Source organism: Hoplias malabaricus, chromosome 6 (genome assembly GCF_029633855.1).
Source record: "Hoplias malabaricus isolate fHopMal1 chromosome 6, fHopMal1.hap1, whole genome shotgun sequence".
NCBI classification, from domain to species: Eukaryota; Metazoa; Chordata; class Actinopteri; order Characiformes; family Erythrinidae; genus Hoplias; species Hoplias malabaricus.
The window spans coordinates 45,311,629-45,339,295 of record NC_089805.1 but is presented as its reverse complement, the minus strand read 5'-3'; the positions used below and the strand labels follow the sequence as shown (position 1 = coordinate 45,339,295).

Genomic DNA, 27,667 nt, shown 5'->3' with positions numbered 1-27,667 from the left:
TGCATGTTATTTGGAGTAAATTCGGTGCCTACAGCAGGTCGAGTTAAAGCAGGCATAGGAACCCACTTGCACTCAAAAAAAAATACCCCCCCCCCTCCTTAAAAGAAACCCCCACCTTCGTTGTGCCTCACTTCTTACGGTGCTTTTTCAGTAGTCTGACTTTGTTTATTTGTACTGTGCTGTATATAACTTGAAAATATTATGCACATATCCTACCCAATGGGTAGAAAAAAACCACAAGAGAACAATGTTAATACTGTAATATAATGTATAGATAATATTAAAAATGAAAAATTTAACATTGCCGGCATCGAGTTTTTGTGAATGCCTACGGAGAATTGTGCTTTGTCTTTTTTTGTAAGAACCGAGTATACGTTTGCAAAAACAATGCTACAGTTCAGTCACATAAATGTTTAAAAAAAAATCCTTCTTCTATTTTTTCCTAATACCGTAAACGAGTAAATGCAAACTCTGTTATGTGATGAGACGAATATTCTGATATAAAGGCAGTTGTACACAGGACGATGATAAACTAGCTGCTGCTTTTGTTACTTCCAGAGAAATAATTATCAATGCCAGCGCTTGCCATTTATTTATTTGACTTATTATTATCATTATTATTACTATTATTATGATTATGATTTTATATCTGGTGACTGCTCGATGTTTGGACTTTGTGATATCAGCTCCACGGCAGAACACAACACGGAGGATCGACCGCGGTCAAAGACTTTAATGGACTTTAACGCCGATGGATCATGTCAAGCTAAATCAAACCAGCCGAAGGGACTTTTATTTTGTTCATCCCACCATCACTTGTGCTGTTTGTCCTTGGTTCAGTCGACGAGGGCTGGGTTTCCTTCAGAATCACCGACGACACAGATACAGATTCCTGATCCATACTTTTTTCAATACCTTATTTTGAAATATGCAAAATGCTGAGTTAAAATTCAAACTGCTTTAAAAGACATATTTAAAAATAAATAAACTAAAATAAATCTCTACTTGGGTTTCTTGTTCCTTTTTATGGGATCAGTGTTCCTTTTTCGTTTCATGAGACACATACACACACCCTCACTGAGCAACTGGCAAGTTCTGGCTTGAATGAACAAACAGAAGATTATGAATGAATGCATTAACACATGAATGGAGGCGTGTGAGACAACGGAAGAATGGATAAAATATGAATGAAAAATGAACAAGGAATGAATGAATGAAGATTAAGGCATGAATGGAGAATGTGAATGAATGAACAGAAAAAGTAACTGACTGGGGTGTGAATGGATGAATAAACGAATGAAAGAGTGAATGGGTGCAGAGAAACGGACGACAAAGACCTGCACTGATGAATACATTAAAGGATGAATGAATTAGTGAATGGAGAAAAAGATGAAAGAAAGAGTCCCTCACATTCTGTCACCTGTGGACAACGTCACCTGGTCCCATTCTTCATGTCCACCCCTTCACAACTTCTTCACACCCTCCGTCACCGTTCACAGCTCACACACTGAACTCTGGGGGTGCTTTGAAAATGGAGTGGACGTTCCCTTTATTTGGGCATTGGCCAGAGATGGGCACAAACAAATCACACAAGTGGACGCTTTGTCTTGAGATTGAACAAACAGAGCTACACTCGTGGGGTCCAGGAACAGTCCAGTGGAGTGTCTCCGTCACGTCCGTAAAACACAGGAAGACGTCCAGCGGCAGGGAGCAGCAGGGCCGTGAGTTTGGGATCGTTTCAATCAGGCGAGAGGACACACTTAAACACGACAGGTCACTTTCAGCTGGTTTAAAGTCATAGTTAAGTGTCGAACTTACACAGTTCCCCCTTTATCTCAGAATCATCTCTAGCGGATGAGTAATGTCCAAGTCGTTGGACTGATAAATGAATCTAATGTAGGTTCACACACTGGATGACACTTTAAACCCAGAATGAACCCAGGCTCTTATTTAAACCTGCATCTGGAAGCAGACATTGTCACACATTCCATAGAATTAAAGAAACACTAGGTAAGATTTGTTATTTTTGCTCCAGAGCTCCACCCTTGCAGAGTGTAATTGACTTCTACAGCATTGTTCTGAACTCAATGAGAAGGGGGTAGAAAGGTAAGGACGGGGTTGGATTCCTACCCTCCTCAAAAAGTTACACAGCGCAGTTTCTGCAGTGCCGATCCCAGATTAGTACCGCCAGAGGCTCTGTACTCCCTGCATCAGCTCACTGTACCATCACAATGATTCGGAAGCTGTAATTTTGAAGTTGAAGTACTACCTACTGTTGCTTTAATCTGTTTTTTTTTTTTTTACAGCGTGTTTGGTGTGGAATGCTCTACTACATCTGAATAGTGGACAGTGGTGGTGAATGGAACCAGACGTCCTCTTCTAAAGTCACAGAAGCCTATAACATGTTCCATGCTTCTGACTGTACTCTGATTGGTTTAACAAAGTTGTGAGAAGACCTGGTCTCACCTACAAGCCATTCATGACGCATTTGTGATGCTTAGGTGGGTTCACAGGGCAGATTTAATTTTTTGCATAAACAGAAACAAAAATTTATTATGTGTTAAGAAGTTTTAGACAGTGTCAGCTTAAAGTGTGTGTCCGAAAATCCTTTTAAAGGAACACTAGGTAAGATCTAATATCTAATATTTTGGCTCCTGAGCTCCCCCTACAACTGGCTAAGTGTAACTCAGTTGACATAATGTCCTGAAATTAAATGGGAAAAGGAGGGTAGGGGTGGTTTCCTACCCTCCTCCAAATTTACATAGTGCCGTTTCTGCAGGATTGAGCCTGTAGTAGCAACAAAAGAGGCTCCATTCTCCTTGTTACAGCTCAGTGGAGCATCACAATGATTCTGAAGCTGTAATTATAAGGTAAAAATACTACCTAGTGTTCCTTTAATTCTCAAATGCTGAACTATTTACAGAATAACAATTAGAATTCTCCCATAAAACAGCCATTTTCCGCCCAGCGTCGGTTTCTCCGAAGGCTGTGTTAAGCGGAAAGCTGTGAGTTTTATGTTTCAGAACATGGATTCTCAGACAAAACTTAATGAAAGTGTGAGAGAGTCTAGTGCATCTTTCATCTCCCGGGAACTACGCTGCGAGGAGCTGTGAAAACTACTCGGATTTCTTCCGGAATCCCACTTTGTCTTTGGTTTCTTGCAGTTTTTCCGTCAGCTTGTCCTTGGTCTCCTCCATCCTCCCTGAGAAGCGGTCCTTGGTCACCTCCATCTTCTCCGAGATCCTCTCCTTAGTCTGATCCATCTTCTCCGTGATCCTCTCCTTGGTCTCCTCCATCTTTCCCGAGATCCTCTCCTTGGTCTCCTCCATCTTCTCCTGGAAATACTCTTTGACGGGTGGGGGTGTGGACATGTATCCGTGTTTTCTCAGATACTTCACGGAGAGAGATGTTCCTCCTAACGTCACCGTGTAGCGCGCCGGGGTCGCGATCTGTTTTGAGAAAAGAACAAAGACGGGGATTTAGAGAGTTGTTGTCGTAGACTGAAAACACCACAGGAATCATTAGCTGTTAACTGAACTCCTCCAGTTGCCAGTCTGACAAGCTACATATCAATAACCCTTTATTTGAGACTCTTTCTGGAGCTTCTTTAGCTCAACAGACCAACAGCTACCGTAGGGGTTTCTGCAGAACAACGGGCAAATGGCAACTTTCCACCGCATGGAAACCTATATGACTCGCTTTGACTTTGTCGGTCCCTGCTCACTTATGGTTCCATCCGAGCCGAGTAGGTACTCACTGCTCGTAAAATCTCAGAAGTTACAACAAAATATTATTTTGTGGCCTCAATATAGAATTTTGTGTCACGGAATAATATTCCATGGCTTCAATATATTATTCCGTGACCACAAAATACTATTTCGTGGCCTCACAATATTATTCCGTGACCACAAAATACTATTTCGTGGCCTCAGTATATTATTCCGTGACCACAAAATACTATTTCGTGGCCTCAGTATATTATTCCGTGACCACAAAATACTATTTCGTGGCCTCAGTATATTATTCCGTGACCACAAAATACTATTTCGTGGCCTCAGTATATTATTCCGTGACCACAAAATACTATTTCGTGGCCTCAGTATATTATTCCGTGACCACAAAATACTATTTCGTGGCCTCAGTATATTATTCCGTGACCACAAAATACTATTTCGTGGCCTCAGTATATTATTCCGTGACCACAAAATACTATTTCGTGGCCTCAGTATATTATTCCGTGACCACAAATTACTATTTCGTGGCCTCAGTATATTATTCCGTGACACAAAATACTATTTCGTGGCCTCAAAATATTATTCCGTGACACAAAATACTATTTCGTGGCCTCAAAATATCATTTCGTGGTTACGAAATACTATTTCGTGGCCTCAATATATCATTTCGTGGTTACGAAATACTATTTCGTGGCCTCAATATATCATTTCGTGGTTACGAAATACTATTTCGTGGCCTCAATATATCATTCCATGACCACGAAATACTATTTCGTGGCCTCAATATATTATTCCATGACCACAAAATACTATTTCGTGGCCTCAATATATTATTCCATGACCACAAAATACTATTTCGTGGCCTCAATATATTATTCCATGACCACAAAATACTATTTCGTGGCCTCAGTATATTATTCCGTGACACAAAATACTATTTCGTGGCCTCAAAATATTATTCCGTGACACAAAATACTATCTCGTGGCCTCAGTATATTATTCCGTGACACAAAATACTATTTCGTGGCCTCAAAATATTATTCCGTGACACAAAATACTATTTCGTGGCCTCAAAATATTATTCCGTGACACAAAATACTATTTCGTGGCCTCAAAATATTATTCTGTGACACAAAATACTATTTCGTGGCCTCAAAATATTATTCCGTGACACAAAATACTATTTCGTGGCCTCAAAATATTATTCCGTGACACAAAATACTATTTCGTGGCCTCAATATATAATTTCGTGGTTACGAAATACTATTTCGTGGCCTCAATATATTATTCCTTGACCACAAAATACTATTTCGTGGCCTCAATATATTACTCCATGACCACAAAATACTATTTCGTGGCCTCAATATATTACTCCATGACCACAAAATACTATTTCATGGCCTCAATATATTATTCCATGACCACAAAATACTATTTCGTGGCCTCAATATATTATTCCACGACCACAAAATACTATTTCGTGGCCTCAATATATTATTTCCTGACCACAAAATACTATTTCATGGCCTCAATATATTAATCCATGACACAAAATACTATTTCGTGGCCTCAATATATTATTCCGTGACCACAAAATACTATTTCATGGCCTCAATATATTAATCCATGACACAAAATACTAGTTCGTGGCCTCAATATATTATTCCGTGACCACAAATTACTATTTCGTGGCCTCAATATATTATTCCGTGACCACAAATTACTATTTCGTGGCCTCAATTTATTATTCCGTGACCACAAATTACTATTTCTTGGCCTCAATTTATTATTCCGTGACCACAAATTACTATTTAATGGCCTCAAAATACTATTTGATGGCCTCAAAATGCTATTTCATGGTCTCAGTATATTATTTTTTGGTCTCAGAATACTATATAGTAGCCACGACTTGCTAAATAAACCCACCTTAGGGGCTCTGTAGATATCAATAAATAAAGTTGGACTCCCCGCCCCCAACAGTGACAATACTCAGACACTCACTCTACCTTATACATAGCATAAGCAGTCAGGGCATATCCGCTCTGGGAGTTCTCTAGGAGTTTCACAAATCTGTCCGGAAATCCAACGTACTCCAGAAAGGGCACCAGATTCACTCCCCTGAGAACCGGAAAACAAAAACAGTCAGAGAGGACACCTCAAATAACTTCTTACATCCCTTCAGACTCCCACAGCCCTGTTTCTCCACTCACTGTACGCTCTCTCAGCCCCACTGACCACACAGGAGCACTTTGTAGTTCTACAGTTACAGACTGTAGTCCATCTGTTGCTCTGCATACTTTATTAGCCCCCTCTCCCCTTGTTCTTCAATTATCAAGACCTACACAGGACCCCCACAGAGCAGGTGTGACGTGGTGGTGGATCATTCTCAGCGCTGCAGTGACACTGACGTGGTGGTGGTGTGTTAGTGTGTGTTGTGCTGGTGTAGAGTGGATCAGACACAGCAGTGCTGCTGGAGTTTTTAAACCCTGTGTCCACTCTCTGTCCACTCTGTGAGACACTCCTCCCTCGTTGGTCCACCTTGTAGATGTAGAGTCAGTGTGTGTTGGTCGTCCTCCAGTCCTTCATCACTGATCACAGGACGCTGTCGGCTGGATGTTTCTGACTGCTGTGTCTGATCCGCTAAAACGTTTCATTACAGTCGTCCGCGTGAGACACTCCTCCACTCCAAGCAGAGGCTGACTGCGCTTTACAGAGGTGAGTGACAAACACATCCCTAAGTCTCGCTCTTATTGGTTTAGTGGCAGACCTGACATCACATAAGCCAAATTTAGCCCCGCCCACAAAATCTCCCGCAACAGTTAACTAGAGAATCATTTATAAAATCAGTTACAAAAATCTCTCTCAAGGCAAAACCTGCGTGACACTCTACGCACTGCATTAGAGCTCACACTCACACACACAGAAGAGGAGGGGGACGAGTGAAGAGTGAATATAGTCTTAATCTGTTCCACAGTGGAGATGATCAGTCAGTTGCTGTAAAACAGTGAGATTTTATTGGAAAACTGCTGCAGGGCTTTGCTCAGCCTCTGTTTAGAGAAGGTTCTAGATAAAGTCAGGTGAGGGAGCTCTGTGGCTGAGGAACGCTGTGGTTTAGAGAGCAATGACTCAGGCTTTTCCTGACGGCTGTGTTTCAGTAAACACACACACACACATTTTTTACATTTCCAGACGCTGATGAGTCCCTGGTCCACATTTAGCAAACACTCCTCTGTCTGCTAACAGTCACCATTCAGCTGGCCAAGAAGAGCAGGGTCAGAGAAAAACAATTATCTACTTATACACCCCCCATGACAAGCGCACACACACACACACACACACAGGACAATCAGCTTAACACACAAGAGAGCAAAGCACAGTGACAGTAAACTAAACTGAAGAATTACATGGTCCTCTCACATCCCGGTGTTATGCTGCGTTCCATCTGAACTCTGATGTCAGAATTTCCGGGATCCAGGTATCCAGGTAACTGGAACGCCACCACAAGTCGGATTTCCTACTCGGAAAAGCCAGGAGGGCCTCACCATCCCTGAGTTCAGAATCAGAAGACGGCTGCTCCCACATCCACAGTGTGTAACTCAGTAGTGTTAAAGACTTTATTGGAGCTTGTGTGTATTTGTGTCTCAGTAAATCAGTCGTACACACACTGCACAGTCCCACTGCCGCACGTGGATGGAACCATGTGGTTTGGACGTGTATCATATCCACTGGTATTGCTAACAATGCTAACTGGGAATACGCTAACAGTGAAACACAGGGTTTTCTGGATGTGTAACAGGAACGTGGTCAGCTCGGGTCTGACGTCTGTCGCTGTGAAAGAAGATCCTGTGCTGTGTTTAACAGGACAGTTAAAATCACCCCAATTACTCCTCACTGTCGCCTGTAAATGGCCTGAACTGCTCCTTCTGAGGCTGTTTTGGGCGGGTGGAGGCAGCAGGGCTTTGATAGCAGGACGACTGGTGGCTAGATGAGACTCAAATTTGCATTTCCCCGTTTCACAGCGACAGATTTTTGCATATTGCCTCGTCTGAACTGCCCAGCTCTCACTTTTCATTTGGTTTAAAGTTGAAATGCTTCCAAACTGGTGAAGATGCATTTGATTTTGTGACTTGACTTGCTGCCATTGTTTTTATTTTTTAAAGCGAACACTGACACTCATTCATTCGTTCATGCATTCATTCATTTTCTGTAACTCTTCTCCACTTCAGGGTCGCGGTGGGTCCAGAGCCTACCCACCTGGAGGAAACCCACGCAGACACAGGGAGAACACACCACACTCCTCACAGACAGTCACCTGGAGGAAACCCACGCAGACACAGGGAGAACACACCACACTCCTCACAGACAGTCACCCGGAGGAAACCCACGCAGACACAGGGAGAACACACCACACTCCTCACAGACAGTCACCCGGAGGAAACCCACGCAGACACAGGGAGAACACACCACACTCCTCACAGACAGTCACCCGGAGAAAATATATCATGATATAAATGCTGTATATATCGTCCAGCCCTACTTCAAAAGGTATTAGAATGCTGAGGGGCTTTATACTCCTCTAGAGGACCCTTGGCATTGAGCATGGTCTTGGACGTACCTCATGGCGCTGTAGTAGAAGGCACCGAACCACAGGGAGGAGGTGACCAGGTGGACGGGGATCATCACCTTGCCGTACTGTTTGAAGGTTTTCTTAAACCTCTGGACGAGGCCGATGGACTTGTCCTGCAGAGGGTCCAGGTCCGGGAGGTCGGAGGAGGCGGGGCTTTGCCGTCCATCTGCAGGACCCTTCTTTACGGCCGCAGAGCATGCTGGGACGGAGGTGCTGAGCCGGAGGGCGGAGTTACGGAGGACAGAGTGAAGAGCTGGAGCCCCGACAGCTCCTCCACACACAAACCACAACATCTCTCACACACACTACCTGCTCCAGACGCCCTGAAAACACAGTCGGGGTCATTTATTTACACCACATCCATTATATGCTCTTTCTCTAATTATCACACGAACATGTCTTCATTTCTCACCCCCGATGTCGCTTCAGTCAGGCCTTTGGGACATGAGGGAAATGTTAATGAAAATATTAATACCATGTAAACGACACTGCACATGGTTCCTGAGGTTGTGTGTTCAGTCTTGTGTCGCTGTCTGTGAGGAGTGTGGTGTTTTCCCTGTGTCTCAGTAGGTTTCCTCTGGGTGCTCAACACTCACCCAGTCTCACACACCCACAACTGTGGACAATGTCCCACAGTTGCTTCACCTACCAACATGTGTGTTTGAACAGTGGGACATTTTCGACGGGTGTGAGTGTGTGAGTGAGTGAAACTGTCCACAGGTGTGAGTGACTGGGTGAGTGAGTGAAACTGTCCACAGGTGTGAGTGTGTGAGTGACTGGGTGAGTGTGTGAAACTGTCCACAGGTGTGAGTGTGTGAGTGACTGTGTGAGTGTGTGAAACTGTCCACAGGTGTGAGTGTGTGAGTGACTGTGTGAGTATGTGAGTGACTGGGTTAGTGTGTGAACTGTCCACAGGTGTGAGTGTGTGAGTGACTGGGTGAGTGTGTGAGTGACTGGGTGAGTGTGTGAGTGACTGGGTGAGTGTGTGAACTGTCCACAGGTGTGAGTGTGTGAGTGACTGGGTGAGTGTGTGAACTGTCCACAGGTGTGAGTGACTGGTTGAGTGTGTGGGTGACTGGGTGAGTGTGTGAAACTGTCCACAGGTGTGAGTGAGTGACTGGGTGAGTGTGTGAGTGACTGGGTGAGTGTGTGAACTGTCCACAGGTGTGAGTGAGTGACTGGGTGAGTGTGTGAAACTGTCCACAGGTGTGAGTGAGTGACTGGGTGAGTGTGTGAAACTGTCCACAGGTGTGAGTGAGTGACTGGGTGAGTGTGTGGGTGACTGGGTGAGTGTGTGAAACTGTCCACAGGTGTGAGTGAGTGACTGGGTGAGTGTCTGGGTGACTGGGTGAGTGTGTGAAACTGTCCACAGGTGTGAGTGAGTGACTGGGTGAGTGTGTGAGTGACTGGGTTAGTGTGTGAACTGTCCACAGGTGTGAGTGTGTGAGTGACTGGGTGAGTGTGTGAGTGACTGGGTGAGTGTGTGAACTGTCCACAGGTGTGAGTGTGTGAGTGACTGGGTGAGTGTGTGAAACTGTCCACAGGTGTGAGTGAGTTACTGGGTGAGTGTGTGAGTGACTGGGTGAGTGTGTGAACTGTCCACAGGTGTGAGTGTGTGAAACTGTCCACAGGTGTGAGTGTGTGAGTGACTGGGTGAGTGTGTGGGTGACTGGGTGAGTGTGTGAAACTGTCCACAGGTGTGAGTGACTGGGTGAGTGTGTGAAACTGTCCACAGGTGTGTGTGAGTGACTGGGTGAGTGTGTGAGTGACTGGGTGAGTGTGTGAACTGTCCACAGGTGTGAGTGTGTGAAACTGTCCACAGGTGTTTGTGAGTGACTGGGTGAGTGTGTGAACTGTCCACAGGTGTGAGTGTGTGAGTGACTGGGTGAGTGTGTGAAACTGTCCACAGGTGTGAGTGAGTGACTGGGTGAGTGTGTGAGTGACTGGGTGAGTGTGTGAACTGTCCACAGGTGTGAGTGTGTGAAACTGTCCACAGGTGTGAGTGTGTGAAACTGTCCACAGGTGTGAGTGTGTGAAACTGTCCACAGGTGTGAGTGTGTGAGTGACTGGGTGAGTGTGTGGGTGACTGGGTGAGTGTGTGAAACTGTCCACAGGTGTGAGTGACTGGGTGAGTGTGTGAGTGACTGGGTGAGTGTGTGAGTGACTGGGTGAGTGTGTGAACTGTCCACAGGTGTGAGTGTGTGAAACTGTCCACAGGTGTTTGTGAGTGACTGGGTGAGTGTGTGAAACTGTCCACAGGTGTGAGTGAGTGACTGGGTGAGTGTGTGAAACTGTCCACAGGTGTGAGTGAGTGACTGGGTGAGTGTGTGAGTGACTGGGTGAGTGTGTGAACTGTCCACAGGTGTGAGTGTGTGAAACTGTCCACAGGTGTGAGTGTGTGAAACTGTCCACAGGTGTGAGTGTGTGAAACTGTCCACAGGTGTGAGTGTGTGAGTGACTGGGTGAGTGTGTGGGTGACTGGGTGAGTGTGTGAAACTGTCCACAGGTGTGAGTGACTGGGTGAGTGTGTGAGTGACTGGGTGAGTGTGTGAGTGACTGGGTGAGTGTGTGAACTGTCCACAGGTGTGAGTGTGTGAAACTGTCCACAGGTGTTTGTGAGTGACTGGGTGAGTGTGTGAAACTGTCCACAGGTGTGAGTGAGTGACTGGGTGAGTGTGTGGTGTCATGTCCAGGGTGTGTTACTGTCTTGTGTATAATAATAATAATGGGTGGGCTGTGGATTCACTCTGACCCTCATTAAGATGAAGAAATTATGGTAAATAAATGAATATTTATATCATCGCTTTCAGAGTAAAGTATTTCCATCTTTGTAATGTTCAGAATGTTTTCTGCCTAATGTGAAAATGCCATCTGCTCTTGTACTCTAGGAAAGTGGGGGTGGAATAAAGGCAGTATCCTTGGTCTGTATAAAAACCTGCACTGGGTGGTGGAAGAGCGGAACTGTGTCCTGTGGCATGATGGGGCTATATCCAACACCACTGGGATGAGCTGGAGTGGTGTCTGTGATTCAGAACTAATCCCCCAACATCAGCACCTGACCTCACTAATGCTTATGTGGCTGAATGCCATCAAAAACCCACAGCAATGTTACACTGTTTAGCCTGAAAGTAGTCTCAAAAGAGTAGAGACTGCAGTAAAGAGGAACACTCTCTTGAATATGGACCAGCAAGTGTTTACAGCTGATGATGAATGCCATCCCAGAGAACACAGTTCCACTGTACACCTCTAACCCACACTTGGCACTGGGCATTGTGGCCTTAGACTCAGACATAGCTAATGTGGATAAATGCAATAAAGTACTCACAGCAAAGCCCCAGAACTGTAAGAAAGCTGTAAACGCAGGTGGTGTCCTTTAGGCGCATTTTAAAGCGGGCCATACTTCCTAACCCCACAGAGTTATAAATTTGGAATATTAAATAATAAAAGTCTGTGTTTATCACAGAATTAAGGCCCAAATATTTGCAACTGATCATCACCACCTGCCAAGATAAAAACAAGCCAATACCTACTGCGAATTCAACACTCACAGGAGAGACGGGGTCCAAAAGGAAGAGTTTAATTCCCCAGAACATCTTCAACACTCACAGTTCAGCCATGTCCCCTCTGTCATTCACACACTGCTCCAGCGAGGCGCGCCAGCGTTACACATGGGCACCGTACCGCGCCAGAGGACTCTGGGAAATGTAGTCAAATCTCCAGCTCCTGCGTTAGCACAATATGAACATACGCAGCGTTAAAAACTACACTTCCCAGAAGGCACCGGCTCCAGTTTTAGGGCAAAAAGATCTGATAAACTTTAGGACCGTTTTAAAAGAAAGCATTAAATGTAACAGTTAAAAAAATGTCTAACATTAATAAATAAATGTAAATAATATAAACGTGAAAGAATGTGAAAAGGACAATTACATTAAATTAAATTAAATAAGAAGAGAGAAAATAAATATAAATAATAAAATAAATAGAGAGAAATAAAAGAGAGAAAATAAAGGAAAATAGCTCACAAAATGTGAGTTAAATAAAAGAGTAGCCTGTAAAACAGAGACAGAAACAAGACAGAAAACCTGGTGTAATACCATTGAAAAATTCGATTAAATGTTGTAGGGCAATGCAAGCTTACTTCTTTACAGGTCACATAGTATGTGTATACATTGGTTAATTCAGGCCAACGGTTGTATAGAATTTGTTCACACACTTTATCTTACAAAATCAGCTAAACCTGGCAGTTTGACCAGGAGAATATTGCAGAAAGCAGGATTTTCCAGTTTTACCCTATAACCTAAAGCCAAATGAACCCTGAGCAGCAAGAAAACAGCTGAGGGATATTTGTATTGAACTTAAAATATGGGCTTAAATTATCTAGCTAGCTAGCTGCCTCATAAATCCTGCTTTGAGAAATATTTGATTACTGTTGTAGTACAGTGTAATATATTTTATGTGAATTCTAAAAATGATTAAAAAAAAGGAAATGTACAAGAAAATTAACATGTTCAAGTTTATTACTGGAAAAAATAATCAAATAAACGAGACCAGCATTTAACAATAAACAAATGTAATTTAATACAATTATTTTGCATTTGATGTTGGTGCTCTTATTTTGAAGGAGGCTGGTTGTACGGGCAGAGCTGCGAGATGGCGGAAAACTCGAGTAAGTAAAGAGAGGGCGCTGTTATTGTTTTTGGTCCTGTTTTTTTGTTTATTGTGCGTTTTAACGTGGAATACAATCCTGAGTTAATACCCAGGAGAACAGAGCTTGTACCCGTGTCTGTTCGCGTTCCTGTGATATTTTAATTGCGAGTTTTCAGTTCCACCTTAAATCGTGCGGCAGTTGCATTGTAGTGGCGGCGCTTGTTAAGGTGGAATGGACGGTTATGGGAAGACTTTGTTTTGTAACTAAACATACTGAATGAGTTCATTTATTTGCAGTTTTTCGTCTTATAGAGATCTTATGTAGCTGTGTGTATGTGAATAAAGTCCGTAAATACGGTGTGTGTTTCTGCAGGACTTTCAGCAGATCATCAGTCTCCCACATCTTCCCTGAAGAGGAGACATGAAGGAGACTCGGAGGAGTTGGGATCTTCTCCTAAAAAACAGGTTAATCTACTGAATTTATCCAGTAAAGAGCCACGAATATATCGAGGTAGGGGAATGGAGCCATTAAAATAATCCCTGTTTAATACATCGCAGCTTTAGAAGCAAGAATAATATTTACTCCAAAAAAAAGTTGCAAATAATATTCACACACTTTTTTTAAATTGAAGTTATCTATATCAGATCGAATGAAACTGCTATGTAGCCCAGTTTATGCTCCATAGAGTGGGTCCCCCAGCCGTGATTAAAATGCAAGCTGATGTTCCACTGTTTAGCCAAATTATGAGGACAGTGTAGATCAGGGGTGCACAACTCCAATCCAGGAGGGCCTGTATCCAGCAGAGTTTGGTGATTCCTCCTCTAAAACATACCCCCTGAACCCAGCAATCAACAGATGAGTTGAGTCAGGTGTGTGTGAGCAAAGGAATCACCAACCATTACTGGACACTGGTCCTCCAGGATTGGAGTTGTGCACCCCTGGTGTAGATGTGTCTTTTACATTTCTCATAATCCTCTGTGTCATCCAGGTCAGCAGCACTAGTCAGAGGTAAATGAAAGAAGTAGCACTGGTTTGTTGGCCCAAGATGGGCTTCTCCATAAATACGTTTTCAAATAAATAAGTGTAGATGATGCTCACAGAGGCACTGACATCCACACCTCCAAAATCTGAAGTATGCCTTATGTGGCTGTAAAACAGTATGACAGTATTCCTTTAAATGATAATGAGCCGCTCGCTGTTCACCCCGACCCCGAGCGCACAGCAGTGAGGAGCGAGGAGCAGACCTCGTTGTGTCTGTTTTACTGCATTTAACCTCGTCTTTGCGCTCTCACATAAACATGGGTCCAGCGCTGTGATTGGACAGACTCAGACGATGAGTTTTTGAAGTGCTCGTTTTGTTCATCATTTTATGTTCTTTGACTTAAGCAGTTCTCTTTCGTCCAGCGAAGTAGCAGAAAAGGTTAGGGGTGTGACCTGACTCTTTTCTTGTTATGTTGTGTGTGTGCTGTAGGACACAGGAGAAGGCCACAGTCAGAAGGTTGCGACTCATTACAACGCGCTGCAGGAGTGTGGACTCGCGGAACGCAACAAGAGCAGAATCGTCCACATGCGCAACTTCAACAACTGGATGAAGAGCGTCCTCATCGGTGAGAAACCCTCTAGAAAATGAGTACAGTCAAGTCAGGTTTTACAGCTAATACGGCACCTCCAAAACACGTACGTTTGTATAAATCCAAAACCACACCTGACTAAGAGATGGGCGGCATCCACGTCTTTCATACCGTAATACCGTCTCAAAATATTATCTCGGCATACGGTGTTACCGGGGGGAGGCGCTGAGCCTCATATGTGAGCACAGAGGTCGAGTGAATTTAAACACAGCCCGACAGCTCACACCGACACGCGCTGACAATAAAAACCCGTTTCTGAGAGAGAAAACGTTTCAGCAACTGGTGCTGAAGGAATAGAAAAGTTCAGAAATAAGACGGTGTACACTGCTTAGAAGCACAGCTGGTGCTAACAGACACTTGTGGTTTAACACACCTCAGCAGATTTGTCAGCGAACTGAGCCTCAAAACACACATATTTAGAGGATAAAGCCATACACCTGTGAGCGCAAAGTCGAGTGACTGTTTACAAATTAATTCCTTTCTGTTTTAACCCAAACTCAGCACTAAACTTACAACTGCGGTGGGCTACTGAGCTTGTGCTTTTCTACAACCGTTTTCAGGTCGTGACATCAGCAGTCATTGAGCTCCCACAGCGCCCCCTCCCTGTGGCGCTCTTAAATGCACATGAACATTTTAGCCGACTTTTAAAGACACAACAGACATTTGACATACCACACACGTTATAAATACCGCCCTCATTTTAAGATACCCTGTGTCTGCGTGGGTTTCCTCCAGGTGCTCCGGTTTCCACCCACGCTCCAAAAACACACGTTGGTAGGTGAATTGGTGACTCAGAAGTGTCCGTAGGTGTGAGTGTGTGAGTGTGTGTTGCCCTGTGAAGGACTGGCGCCCCCTCCAGGGTGTATTCCTGCCTTGTGCCCAATGATTCCAGGTAGGCTCTGGACCCACCGCGACTCTGAACTGGATAAGGGTTACAGACAATGAATGAATGAATTTTAAGATACCGTCCACATTTTTAAGGACTGTGGTGTACGGTATTATTGTTATATCGCCCAACCCTTACCTGAATTCATATTAGGTTCATTCATTCGTCTTCAGTGTTGCAGCTACAGCTTCAGTCAGTTTTTTCAGCACAGAGAAATGTGCGCTGCCTGTGCTTTTCTCTCCGAGTTGTGGAAGAGAAACGGTTAAACAAAAGGCTGAAATGTGTTTCTTATACTCTGCCAGCTTCTTAAATGTGCAGTTCCACCTTTTAATGGTGTGGAAGACACATACTTGTGGAATAGCAAATAGCTCATATTTATTGTGGGTGCTAAAGAGCACTGGCCCCTAATTTAGTGACAGCCCTGAGTGACTCTCTTCTGCCTGCATCAGGTGGTTTTCACGCTTAGTTTTTCTTCTTGAATGAGACACTGCCCTCTGGTGGAGCATGGAGTTCAGGCACTTCTTAGTTCAGAGCGGTGTGTGTTAACCATTAGAGAGGAACTCGTTTGCCTCTCTAACATCCATTCGTTCACCTCCTGTAACCGCTTCATCCTGATCAGGGTCGCCGCGGGTCCAGAGCTGACCTTGAGTCATCAGTTGTTGAATTCCTGTTACACACAATGTGTTTTCTTTCTTTAATCACAACCTATTGAAGTGTTTTGCCCCAAAGGATGTGGTGTGCATTCACAGTGTGTGACTTGTTGATCCTGGACTTGTTTTCCATTTTTTTTTGACCTTATGAGTCACAAAGCTGGATACAGCTGTGGAGCATTCAACCACCACCCGCCGCCCCCAGAGGACCGGGGTGAGTTGTTCCAGGTTAAACGTACCGATAACGAAGAGCACTTTCATACGAGCCAAAGGGCAGACGCACACCTAACAGAGACGGTATTGTGGAGATCAGTTGCTGTTTGAACCCGTGACTGACTGAGTTCGGATAATAATCTCTTTCATGTCGGAATTATTTTAAGCCTTGAACACACTGCAGGTCTTAAACCTTCCTTTTTGGGCCACGAGGCACGGGGTGAGGTCCTCAAATTAACTCATTGTGTGGTTCCAGGCACTGTATGACACACTGTTATCTGTAAACAGGGACCAGAGTGCAGGAGAACTTCAGAACTCTTGGCCAACTCTGCTGTGTTTATTTACCTGCTTTCCTCGTGTATTCAGCAAGTAATAACCCCCCACACACAGCTGAAGTCATGACTTTACACACACCCTAAACACCTTAGTCTCATTCATTCAGAGTTAATCCTAGTGCACGTTCCCTCTCTCTTTGGTCATACGTTTCTGGGATTTGGGCCTGCTCCTCCCGACTGAGCTGGTGGTCACTGTCCCTTTGGAACATCCTTTGATGTTGATGTCTTGAGATGTTCCTTGAATGTATCCACATTTGTGTTTTTCCTAATATTGCCGTGTATTAAGTGAAGTGAACCTGTCCCTCCTGCAGTGCATCACCCCACGACATCATGCTTCCACCCCCATGCTTCAAAGTTTGAATACTGGTTCTTTGGCTTGTGAGTGTAACCTTCTTTCCTCCACACGAACCGCGGCACTTACGATCAAACGGTTTCGTTTTGTTTCCTCAGACCACACCACATTTCTCCTGAAAGTAAGGTTCTTGTCCCATGTGCAGCTGCAAACTGCACCCTGGTTTTTTTTATGGCAGTTTTAGAGCCACGACTTCTCCCTCACATTGTGGTCTTTCTGGTCATGATTTAGATATTTTTTGGACTGTTTCTTCCTCCTTTGTTGTTCTTGGACTGATTTGGTATTTTTTGCTCCAAAGTTCATTCTTCTCTAGAAAATAGAATATTAACTTCCTGAACCATGTGATGGATCAAATGCAAGGGAAGCAATTTCCCTAAAGGGATCAATAAAGGTTCTTCTGCTGCTGCTGCTGCTTCTTCTGCTGTTTCCGCTGCTGCTGCTTCTTCTGCTGTTTCCGCTGCTGCTGCTTCCTCTGCTGTTTCCGCTGCTGCTGCTTCTTCTGCTTCTTCTGCTGTTTCCCCTGCTGCTGCTTCTGCTTCTTCTGCTGTTTCCCCTGCTGCTGCTTCTGCTTCTTCTGCTGTTTCCCCTGCTGCTGCTTCTGCTTCTTCTGCTGTTTCCTCTGCTGCTGCTTCTGCTTCTTCTGCTGTTTCTGCTGCTGCTGCTGCTGCTTCTTCCGCTGCCGCGGCTTCTGCTTCTTCTGCTGCTGCTGTTTCTGCTGCTTCTGCTGTTTCCGCTGCTGCTGCTTCTGCTTCTGCTGCTGCTGTTTCTGCTGCTGCTGCTTCTTCCGCTGCCGCGGCTTCAGATGCTGCTGTTTCTGCTGCTGCTGCTTCTGCTGCTGTTTCTGCTGCTGCTGCTTCTGCTGCTGTTTCTGCTGCTTCTTCTGCTGCTTCCTCTTTCTCTTCTTCTTCTTGGAGGTCCACTATTCTTTTTCTGATTTCTTTGGCGATCTTCTGGATTTCCTGTGATGGCAAAGCAAAGACGTAGATAGGCTCTGAAGGCAGGTCTTAAAACACTGCCACCCCCCCCTCCAAGTTAACTCAAAAAATGTCAGTTACCTAATCACAAGCTTCTAAAGCCATGACACAGATTTCTGGAGCTTTCCATGCTTTTCAAAGGCACAGTGGTTCCTAGTTTGAAAAATTGCTTGTGTCGTGTACAATATAGAGATCCTGTAGAACTTGCTAAACCTGTAGTGTGTGTGGGCTAGGCTCAGTATTATGCCCTTAGTCACAGTGGAAATTTGGCTATTCTGCTCTTTTAATCTACGTTTCTGTATTAACTACGTGATGTAGTTGTGGCTGTGTCTGAGGTATTTCTTTTCTTACATAAAGAATGTGATCTAACAAATTAGAAAATTCAAAGCCTTTTGTGTAGACAGCTTGTGATCTCTGATTAGAACTGGGTTCTGAATGCTGGGAATAAGACGCTGTGTCCTGCAATAAAGGGGCGACTCCCAGCAGCCCACAGAAACCTGTAGATTTGCAAAAGTGATTTTACACCAGAGCAACATGTCTCTGAATCTGTTCTGCTTCCCTTTTCTTTCCCAGAGTAAACTAACCAGAGCCTTGCTGGGTTCCTGAGGGAAATCTACGTTCAGAGTGTAACTGTGGTTTTATTTTCAGGTGAGATTTTGGAGAAGGTGAAGCATGAGAGGAGAGACGTGTCTGTGTTGGATCTGGGCTGCGGGAAAGGAGGAGACCTGCTCAAGTGGAGGAAAGGCCGCATCAGTAAACTGGTGTGTGCAGGTAAACACAATTGCTTTTTCTACTTTTCAATATCTCCATACATTTCTTTCAGCACATCATCTCCTTCTGAGACTCCAGGGCGATGCTATACTACTTTCTCAATGGGAGGACAATGGTAATGATAAAACAAATTGTGCCAAATCACAGGAAGCTATGGACATGTTTCAGGCCAATTACGTGAGGTTAATTCAGGTCCCTGTTTAAAGGAACTGTGTTCATTTGCTTCAATAGCTGCACACGAATGTCTTTTTATGAAGGAGGAAGCCAGATATCAACTCTGTGTACAAATAAACACTCGAGTTCTCTGCGCCGAGCTCACCTCGGGGGGACAACGTGTGCTGTGATCAGAGGAGTCCAAGTTTCTGCTTGTTGTTGTGAAAAATAGACGTGAAGTTTTCTATTCTGAGGATGAAGGGGTCGATCCAGACTCCACTGATGTGGAGGTGTATATTGAGATTTTAGAGAAGACTTATGCAGCCGTTAATGTGAAAAAATTCAACTAACTCTGTCTAACTTTGAGCGTCTAGATTCGCGTCTATCTGAGTGAGGGGTTTTCGGCACTGTGCAGTTCATCCCAGCACAGCCTGACCGTGCACACCATCACTCGTTGACGATTAAAACTTTATTATTTTTTTCCCCCCACCTGTTTTCAGAGTTACATCACCAGTCAGTGAGCTCCCACAGCGCCCCCTCCCTGTGGCTCTCTTAAATGCACATGAATAAAGTCTTAGTCTTGCACCTAGCCAGACACAGAACAGACATTTGACACACCACACGTCACCTTTTAAAACACCGCTTCTGATTTATTCAGTGTTTTATAATGCTCTGTTGTGCAGATATCGCAGACGTGTCGGTGGATCAGTGTCGGCAGCGTTACGAGGACATGAAGAGGAGGAGCCACCCTGGAGAGAGGATATTTAGCGCAGAGTTCATCTCTGCAGACTGCAGCAAGGTACACACACACACCCACACACCTGAGGGGCCAGGATTTTTCGAGTGGTGGTGAAAGGAACCCGGCGTCTCTGTAGCTACAACACATCCAGTTGGTGTTAGTTTCCTCTCCACCACCAGCAGGGACCCAGGGAGCGTCAGTCATCTACAGACGTTAACTAGACGCTGTGTATTAATGGACTTATCTCAAGCAGCTCGTAACAAACAGAAAGGGCTGTGTCTTTCATTTGAATGTGCTTTGACTTTAGAGAAGACAACACTGAACAGAAAGAGATCAAATGTAAACTCTGACAAAAAACAGTTTCAGACTAAAGTTAATCCTCGAGACTGTTTACCACCTGAAGCACAGTCACACACTGAGTGAACAGAGCACGGCTCAAAATAACATACAGATAAGCTCCCAGCAACATAAAAAAAACATCAATCCCAGCTTTTTCTCTCTTTCTCACCCTCTCTCACCCTCTCTCTCCCTTTCTCTCTCTCTCTCTCTCTCTTTCTCACCCTCTCTCTCTCTTTCTCACCCTCTCTCTCTCTCTCTCTCTCTCTCTCTCTTTCTCACTCTCTCTCACCCTCTCTCTCTCTCTCTCACCCTCTCTCTCTCTCTCTCTCTCTCTCTCTCTCTCTCTCTCACCCTCCCTCTCTCTCTCTCTCTCTCTCTCTCTTTCTCACCCTCTCTCTCTCTCTCTCTCTCACCCTCTCTCTCTCTCTAGGAGTTATTGAGCGATAAGCTGAGAGACCCTGAGTTGAAGTTTGATATCTGTAGTTGTCAGTTTGTGTATCATTACTCGTTTGAGAGCCACGATCAGGCCGACATGATGCTGAAGAACGCCTGCGAGAGACTGAGACCCGGAGGATTCTTCATAGGAACCACACCAGACGCCTACGAGCTTGTGTAAGAACACACACATCCCGATTCTCATCCTAAACACTATCTCCTCTTTGACCTACACACTTTTGTTGTGGTGTTTAAGGGTGGAAACCAAGGTTGTATGTTTTTAAGGCTTCAGAAACTTCTAAAACGCAGAAGGCAGAGGGGGGTCACACTCTTCACTTGACTGTGGTGTTAATCCTGTGGCTGATCAGTGTGTATTTTGGAGCAAATTCATCAATAGATTTGCTCTTTGTTCTGGAAGTTTCTAGCAGTGCTTTATTTTTATTGACTTTATATGAATCAGATGAGTTCAGTTTCTTTCATCTCTCTCTCTCTCTCTCTCTTTCTTGTGTAGGAAGCGCCTGGAAGCGTCTGATTCAAACAGTTTTGGCAACGAGGTGTACAGGGTCACGTTTCAGAAGAAGGGCGAGTATCCGCTGTTCGGCTGCCAGTATGACTTCCATCTGGAGGGGGTGGTCGATGTCCCAGAGTTCCTGGTCTACTTCCCCCTCTTCGTCGAGTGAGTGTTGTGCATTTAAATAAAAACCTCCCTTTTCCTCTGTGTGTAACGTGGAGTACCAGCAGATGGCGCTGGAGCATTCAGAAACTCATCCCTCGTATTTCCTTTTACCAGGCTCACACAGAGCTGAAACACATCGCTGCATCTTCTCTAAAGATCTCCCTGAAACACTAGATGTTTCTAAGGACAGGATTAAAACCTTAGCTACATTGTCTTGTCCAACATCAAGCCTATGTTTTCCTGGGGAGGCTTTACACTACCTTGAGTGAGGTCAAATGCTGGTGTTGGAGGATTAGTTCTGGATCACAGACTCCTCTCCAGACCTCAGTTCCTCTGATCCACAGCTGAATGCCAGCCCTCTGGTGATGTGTTGGCATTCAGCCTGGTGATCAAGTTACAGCTGCACTACAGCAACCCAGTGGCTTACTTTACAGACTGTCCAGCTACGTTAATATTCACTTCATTTTATAAGATTCTGAGGATGTTTCTGCTCTCCAGTCGGTTTGAGCTGGAAAAGGATCTAACGTGTTTACGAAGCCCCGGTGTCTGTAAATGGTTAAATATCTCCAAATCTGGGAGACGGGCAATTACATGAAAGTAAACGCAGACTGAAAATGCTACAAAACTAAACAACTCGAGTTTCATATGAGTTTCTGTGGTCATTCAAACAGTGAATACAAACTTACAGATGAGTTACACAGTTTGTCTATATTTTTTCATCAAATACACAGTTCCACTTTAAAAGACGAAGAGCTTCTGAACGTAAACAAACCAGAGAGAACAGTAGTTCCCCATAATCATCGATGTTGCCTTTAAGATGCACTTTTTCCAGAGGACGGGTCATCGTCGACCTTTTTAGGAGGATTTGGACAGGGACACACATTTGTTTCATTATTTTCAGTAGTCATCAGTCAGTTCGGACCGATATTTGGACTTGATCATATTCATGAGGGGAAAAGCTGATTCTCGTTATTTAAATGAGGCGCTATCGAGCCGTGCCTCGGCTGGTCGATCACGATCGATGCTTTGTAGTCCCCGATGCACAGAGATAATACTGTGTCCAAGCGAACGTCTACCTCCGCCTTAAAGCAGCAGCATTCACTCATTACACGGGGTGTGTAGCAAAGTTTTAACGCAGTGGGTATGACTCTTTGTTGTTGTTCTGGACAGAATGGCGAAGAAGTACAACATGCGGCTGGTTTACAAGAAAACCTTCCACGACTTCTTTGACGACAAGATAAAGGACGAGCAGAACAGGAGTCTCCTGCAGAGGATGCAGGGGCTGGAGGTGTGTGTGTGTGTGGGATTGAGAGCGCATTGGTATCACCACGGCAACCTGTTCCCAGAACCTCTCCAAATCAAAGTGGTTCAGGAGTGTTTCAGCACACACTGATCATTTTTTTTATACTTTACTTACTCTTTGTCTCATTTTTCCTGTATTTCTATCCTTCCCTCTCTCTCTCTCTGTCTCTCTCTCTCTCTCTTTGTCTCTCTTTGTCTCTCTCTCTCTCTCTCTGTCGTTTTTCTCTTTCCCTCTGATTTTATCCTGTTCCCCTCCTCCCTTTCCTGCTCCTCCTCTCTAACTTTTTTTCATCGTCTTCTTTTCTCTGTATTTCTCCTTCTTTTGCTCAGTCACCCCATCATCATCCTTGTTTCTTCTTAGCGTTTGTGCTGCTGAATATTTAATCTAATTTCTTATCATTATTTCATTTTCTTGTTCTGTCTTTCACTCCTGTCCTTCCTCAATCGTTAGCTTTTTCTTTGTTGTGTTTTTCCCTCTTACTATATTTACTCTCTTCTTCTTCTTCTTTCTTCTTCTCACACATCACTTTTCCTTCTCATTTTCTGTCACTTTCCTCTTTCTTGTCCCCCCCCCATTTTTCTGTCTTTGTCTTTCTCATTCTATTCTTGTATTTCTCCATTTTCATCCCCTTTTTCCACCTCTCTCGTTTCCTCTGTTAGTAACTGTGATGTGTGTGTCTCTGTTTGACTCCTGCCGCTGTGTAAAGTGCTTTGAGACACTGAAGCTATGTAAAGGGAGAGAACTGTAATTTTAGTTATGAATTGATGTGTTAATCACCGCTGTTGGAGTGATCCATTACGAGACGCGTCTTTCTATTCCTCTAACTTATAAACGGGTGGGTTATATATGTGCACGGATATGAAAGTTGTAATGAAAGCAGATTAAAGCAGAAACAGAACCTGATAAAACTTACTTCCCAAGGAAACATTAGACACACAGCGTTCTGTTTCTTAATGAAACGTCTGTGACCTGCTTTGGTCCAAACCCCACAGCAGTGTTCTCCCCCTGTGTAAACAGCCCCTGTTCAGAACGCCCGCTTTCAGCACCTGTTCCTTTAAATGATAATGAGCCGCTCTCTGTTCACCCCGACCCCGAGCACACAGCAGTGAGGAGCGAGGAGCAGAAGCTCTGGTTTTTAGTCATTTTTACTCTATTTCTCCGCGCTCGTTGTGTCTGTTTTGCTGAGTTTAACCTCGTCTTTGAGCTCTCACATAAACACGGGTCCAGCGCTGTGATTGGACAGACTCAGACGAGGGGGCGGGGCCATTCTAAAGTGTCTGCACTTGACGTCAGAAGCGGAGCAGAATCAGAACGACGCGTTTTATCCCGTGTTTTAGGGAAATCACAGAAATCTGACTGGGTGGGTCTTTATGACCAGTACCAATAAATGTGTTCTGAGTTAATAATAAGTTGGTATTTATTTTTATCTTGTGGTGAGTTGCTGAGCAATAGTAAAGATGCACGTCTTGTTTCTAAGGGGGAATGTGGAAAGGATGACTGTGAGACTCTTAGATCTTCTGAAATGTCCAGGTGATTGTGTGTATGTAAACACACTCTGTGTGTGTGTGTTATAGCGATACCCAGCAGATGATCGAGGAAGACTAGCGACTGATGATCCACAGGAGTACCAACACGCAGAGAAGATCGTCAAGACCGCTGGAGTCAGACTGCCCCTGGTCAGAAAACACACACACACGTTAGCTAACATAACTTATCTATTATAAATGATCTGCTCTCTACATAAGAAGCAGCACCAAATCACAACGACTCGTTCTATCCACCGTTTTCAGATGTGGGCAGCACACAGACAACTGACTGGGTGGGTCTTGTTTCACAGTGTGTGTGTCGGTGGCCTCCAAATCCCCCACGTTAACGTGCACAGAACAGTGATGTTGTTCCTATTGTCCCTGCTTTAAGAACACTGAACCTGAATAGCCCCGGTTGAACGGCTTGAACGCGTTGGGAGTGATCTTGACCTCTGCGTTGTCTGCTCTGACGTCTTTCTTTCTCCTATTTCTCACAGGGCACGCTGTCCAAGTCTGAGTGGGAAGCTACAAGTACGTACTCCTCTCCCTTCTTTCTTTTAAAGCGGGTCTGGGCTGTTATCACGTATCCTTGGCCTGTTTACACAGCAGTGAATGACCTAATCAGACAGGCCTGGGGACAGCTGCTCGTTCAGCATTTCTCCTGAAATAAAGGGCATGTCCCCTTTTACCGCAGCGCCAGCCTCTGCTCCTCTTCAGAGACTAGATGTTGGAACCTTTGCCGTGAGGATTTGATTGCATTCGAGGAGGAGAGTAGTGAGGTCAGGTGCTCTTTATACTTCCTCATCCCCATTTCTCCACATGTTCCACCACCTGACCACTGAAGAACGTGGGGTGAAATGGGAATAAGAAAGTATGCAGAGCAACAGGAGAACTACAGTTTGTACTCGTAGAACTACAGAGTGCTCCTGTACAGTCAGCGGAGCCGAGGGAATGGACAGTGAGTTCCAGCGATGCTTCAGTGCCTTATGTAAGGGTTTGATGGCAGCCACTTGCTCAGCTCCTAAGAGTGAGAGAGAAAAGCTGTCATGACTTGTATGAATATTGTCAGCTGCTTTTAACGTATTGATACTCTTCAAAGTTAAGTCAGTAAGTAGACCAGGCAGGTGTCCCCGAACTTCAGACAGCGCTCTGCTGTAAACCGTGAGGTGGAAGCTGCTCTGAGCCCTGAGCTGAGGTTAATGAGGAATGTCTTCTGTGTCTCAGGTATCTACCTGGCGTTCGTGTTTGAGAAGATGTCCTGAGCTGGAGCTGAACTGGACGCTTTAACCTCGACAGCAGAGAGAGGATCCGCTGACGTCCCTCCTCCCTTCTACCTACTTTTCCTTTTGTCTTCTTTTGATTAGCGTTCGGTTGTTGAGTGTTCGGAAGGAACCCGTCAAACCTACTGTGTCACTGTCAAGTTAAATGGATAAAGATGCTGATGCAAGTAAATCTGTATATACCTGTGTGTGTGTGTGTGAGAGAGAGAGACAGAACAAGCTGGGATTTAAAGGTCCGAGTGCATATGAGTATATTACCCCTGCTGAAACAACCTCATATCTCCAGAAAAACAGATTCAAACCTTTTCTACTGATCTCTTTGACGTCAAAAAATAAACGATACAAGGTTTTATTCCTCCACTGATGATGATACATATGAGAACAGTCTTAAATATTCTCTGACATTTCATAAATAAATAGATTTGCAAAATATCTAGTTCAGTTTTCCCTCTTAATACAAACGAGCCCAGACAGTGCCCCCTGCTGAGGGAGGGGGGTATATCAGGCAGTGAGTGACGGGTCAGTTCTTGATGTGTGAAGCAGGAGAAACTTCTCCCCGGGTCAGAGGAGGGACGACTGGGGAGGGGTGTGTTCTAGTCCATCAGCGCTGATCAGGATGAGGCGTTTACCACTTTACTGTACACAGGGGTCATGTGGTTAAAATACTGACCTGAAATATTAGCCACTCAACTTTAGCTTAAAATAAATATGAAGCAGAATTCAGTCTCTAAACGTGTCTTTTTCAATCGACTGCATCTGGGGTCAGTGGAAAATCATATGCATTTAATTGTCTGCAGATCTATTGCATTAAACAAAACCTGACAATGGTTTAAAACGTTTACGAGGTAAATTTAAAACTTAATAAACACCTGGATGAAAATGATATACAGTATATATTCGTACAATTAATGGCAGGAATGTTGACTAGATGTAACACATGAATTCCATGTTACTGCTATGTTTTCCGCAGTACAGACTTTTTTTTCCCCTCTTTTTAAGTGGAACACTTCTGTTTCTTGGAACACAGCAGTGTTCTCCCCCTGTGTAAACAGCCCCTGTTCAGAACGCCCGCTTTCAGCACCTGTTCCTTTAAATGATAATGAGCCGCTCTCTGTTCACCCCGACCCCGAGCGCACAGCAGTGAGGAGCGAGGAGCAGAAGCTCTGGTTTTTAGCTGTTTTCACTCTGTTCTCTTTCTTCTCCGCGCTCATTGTGTCTGTTTTGCTGCGTTTAACCTCGTCTTTGCGCTCTCACATAAACACGGGTCAAGCACGGTGATTGGACAGATACAGATGAGGGGGCGGGGCAATTCTATAGTCTCTGCTCTCTATGTAAGACGAAAACCAAAATCTGAAAAACTAGGTTTATCCTGTGTTTTCTGATTTTATTTTGTGTTGCGTGGGTTTGTGGGCTCCAGCTCCACACATTAATGTCCTAATGCATCCAGAAAGTTCCTTTTTCTCCATAAGATGTCCCCGTGTAGTCTGTAAAACCAATTGTGTTCCTGTATCTCCTTCACTGATCAGAGCTCTGTATATAGCTCTGCTCCTAATGATATCTCTGGTTTATTTGGGGCTGATTTTGTTAAATCTCTGGTTCTCTCTGGACGATGTTTGTCCGCCCGCAGCGCCGGGACGCCTCTCTGCTGCTGGAATGTAATCCTGTTTGGTGAACTTGGCTCTGATGGATGCTGTTCTCTCAGAGCCGTTACTCAGAGGTGATCTGTTTAAAGTGGAGTCTGTGCAGGAAACGGATTCCAGTTAAAGAAGCACTTTGCTGAAAAACTTGGCAGTTTACTCCAGCCGTCCAGATCAGACCCACTTCTTTAGTTTTAAAATAGAGTTAGCAGGCTAATAGCTCAAAAAGTACACGGTTTATTCCCCATCAGTTAGAACAGCACAAACCGCATGGGTTTGTTCACACCACATCATGAAGAAACAAACTGTCAGACCCCTCCAAACAGGGAGTGTGGATGCACCGGGCGCAGTGATGAGATTTTAATAACTTCATACACAGCCACAAGGGACTTCCAGTGCAGAGCTGTTAATTAAGTGCACAGACGTAAGAATGTGTCAGCACCCACCACACCATAAATAAGGCACAAATACATATGTAAACATGCTCTATATATACACACACACACAGGTGCTCGTCATAAAATTTGAATATTTCAGTAATTCCTTTCAATAAGTTAAACTTACTGTATATTATACTCATTCATTACACACAGACTGATGTATCTCAAGTGTTCATTTCTTTTAATTTGATGATTATAACTGACAACTAATGAAAACCCCAAATTCAGTATCTCAGAAAATTTGAATATTGTGAAAAGGTTCAATCCTGAAGCCTGGTGTCACACTCTAATCAGTGAATTAACTTAAAACACCTGCAA

General features: G+C 44.3%; 2 protein-coding genes across 6 annotated transcripts; one reads left to right on the top strand and one right to left on the bottom strand.

Moving 5' to 3' along the window:
* Nucleotides 1–1,333: 1,333 nt before the first annotated feature.
* fam210aa (family with sequence similarity 210 member Aa) lies at nt 1,334–12,516 on the bottom strand. Of its 4 annotated transcripts, XM_066674623.1 has the most exons (5): nt 12,500–12,516; nt 11,968–12,084; nt 8,350–8,684; nt 5,741–5,852; nt 1,334–3,449 (listed from the first exon to the last, which is right to left on the bottom strand). In XM_066674623.1, exons 3-5 carry the CDS (start codon nt 8,652–8,654, stop codon nt 3,117–3,119), a joined length of 750 nt encoding a protein of 249 aa, XP_066530720.1. In that variant the 5' UTR covers nt 8,655–8,684; nt 11,968–12,084; nt 12,500–12,516; the 3' UTR covers nt 1,334–3,116. The 4 variants fall into 4 exon arrangements, with proteins under 4 accessions (XP_066530720.1, XP_066530719.1, XP_066530718.1 ...); XM_066674622.1 differs by lacking the exon at nt 12,500–12,516 and having other exon boundaries at nt 11,888–12,084; XM_066674621.1 differs by lacking the exon at nt 12,500–12,516 and having other exon boundaries at nt 1,335–3,449; nt 11,892–12,083.
* A 466-nt stretch (nt 12,517–12,982) lies between these two features.
* On the top strand, nt 12,983–26,318 carry rnmt (RNA (guanine-7-) methyltransferase). Of its 2 annotated transcripts, none has more exons than XM_066674618.1 (11): nt 12,983–13,027; nt 13,382–13,473; nt 14,481–14,616; nt 18,699–18,821; nt 19,658–19,773; nt 20,483–20,664; nt 20,999–21,163; nt 22,334–22,451; nt 24,041–24,142; nt 24,490–24,523; nt 25,217–26,318. In XM_066674618.1, exons 1-11 carry the CDS (start codon nt 13,012–13,014, stop codon nt 25,252–25,254), a joined length of 1,122 nt encoding a protein of 373 aa, XP_066530715.1. In that variant the 5' UTR covers nt 12,983–13,011; the 3' UTR covers nt 25,255–26,318. The 2 variants fall into 2 exon arrangements, with proteins under 2 accessions (XP_066530715.1, XP_066530716.1); XM_066674619.1 differs by lacking the exon at nt 12,983–13,027 and adding an exon at nt 13,250–13,268.
* The last annotated feature ends 1,349 nt before the right edge of the window (nt 26,319–27,667 follow it).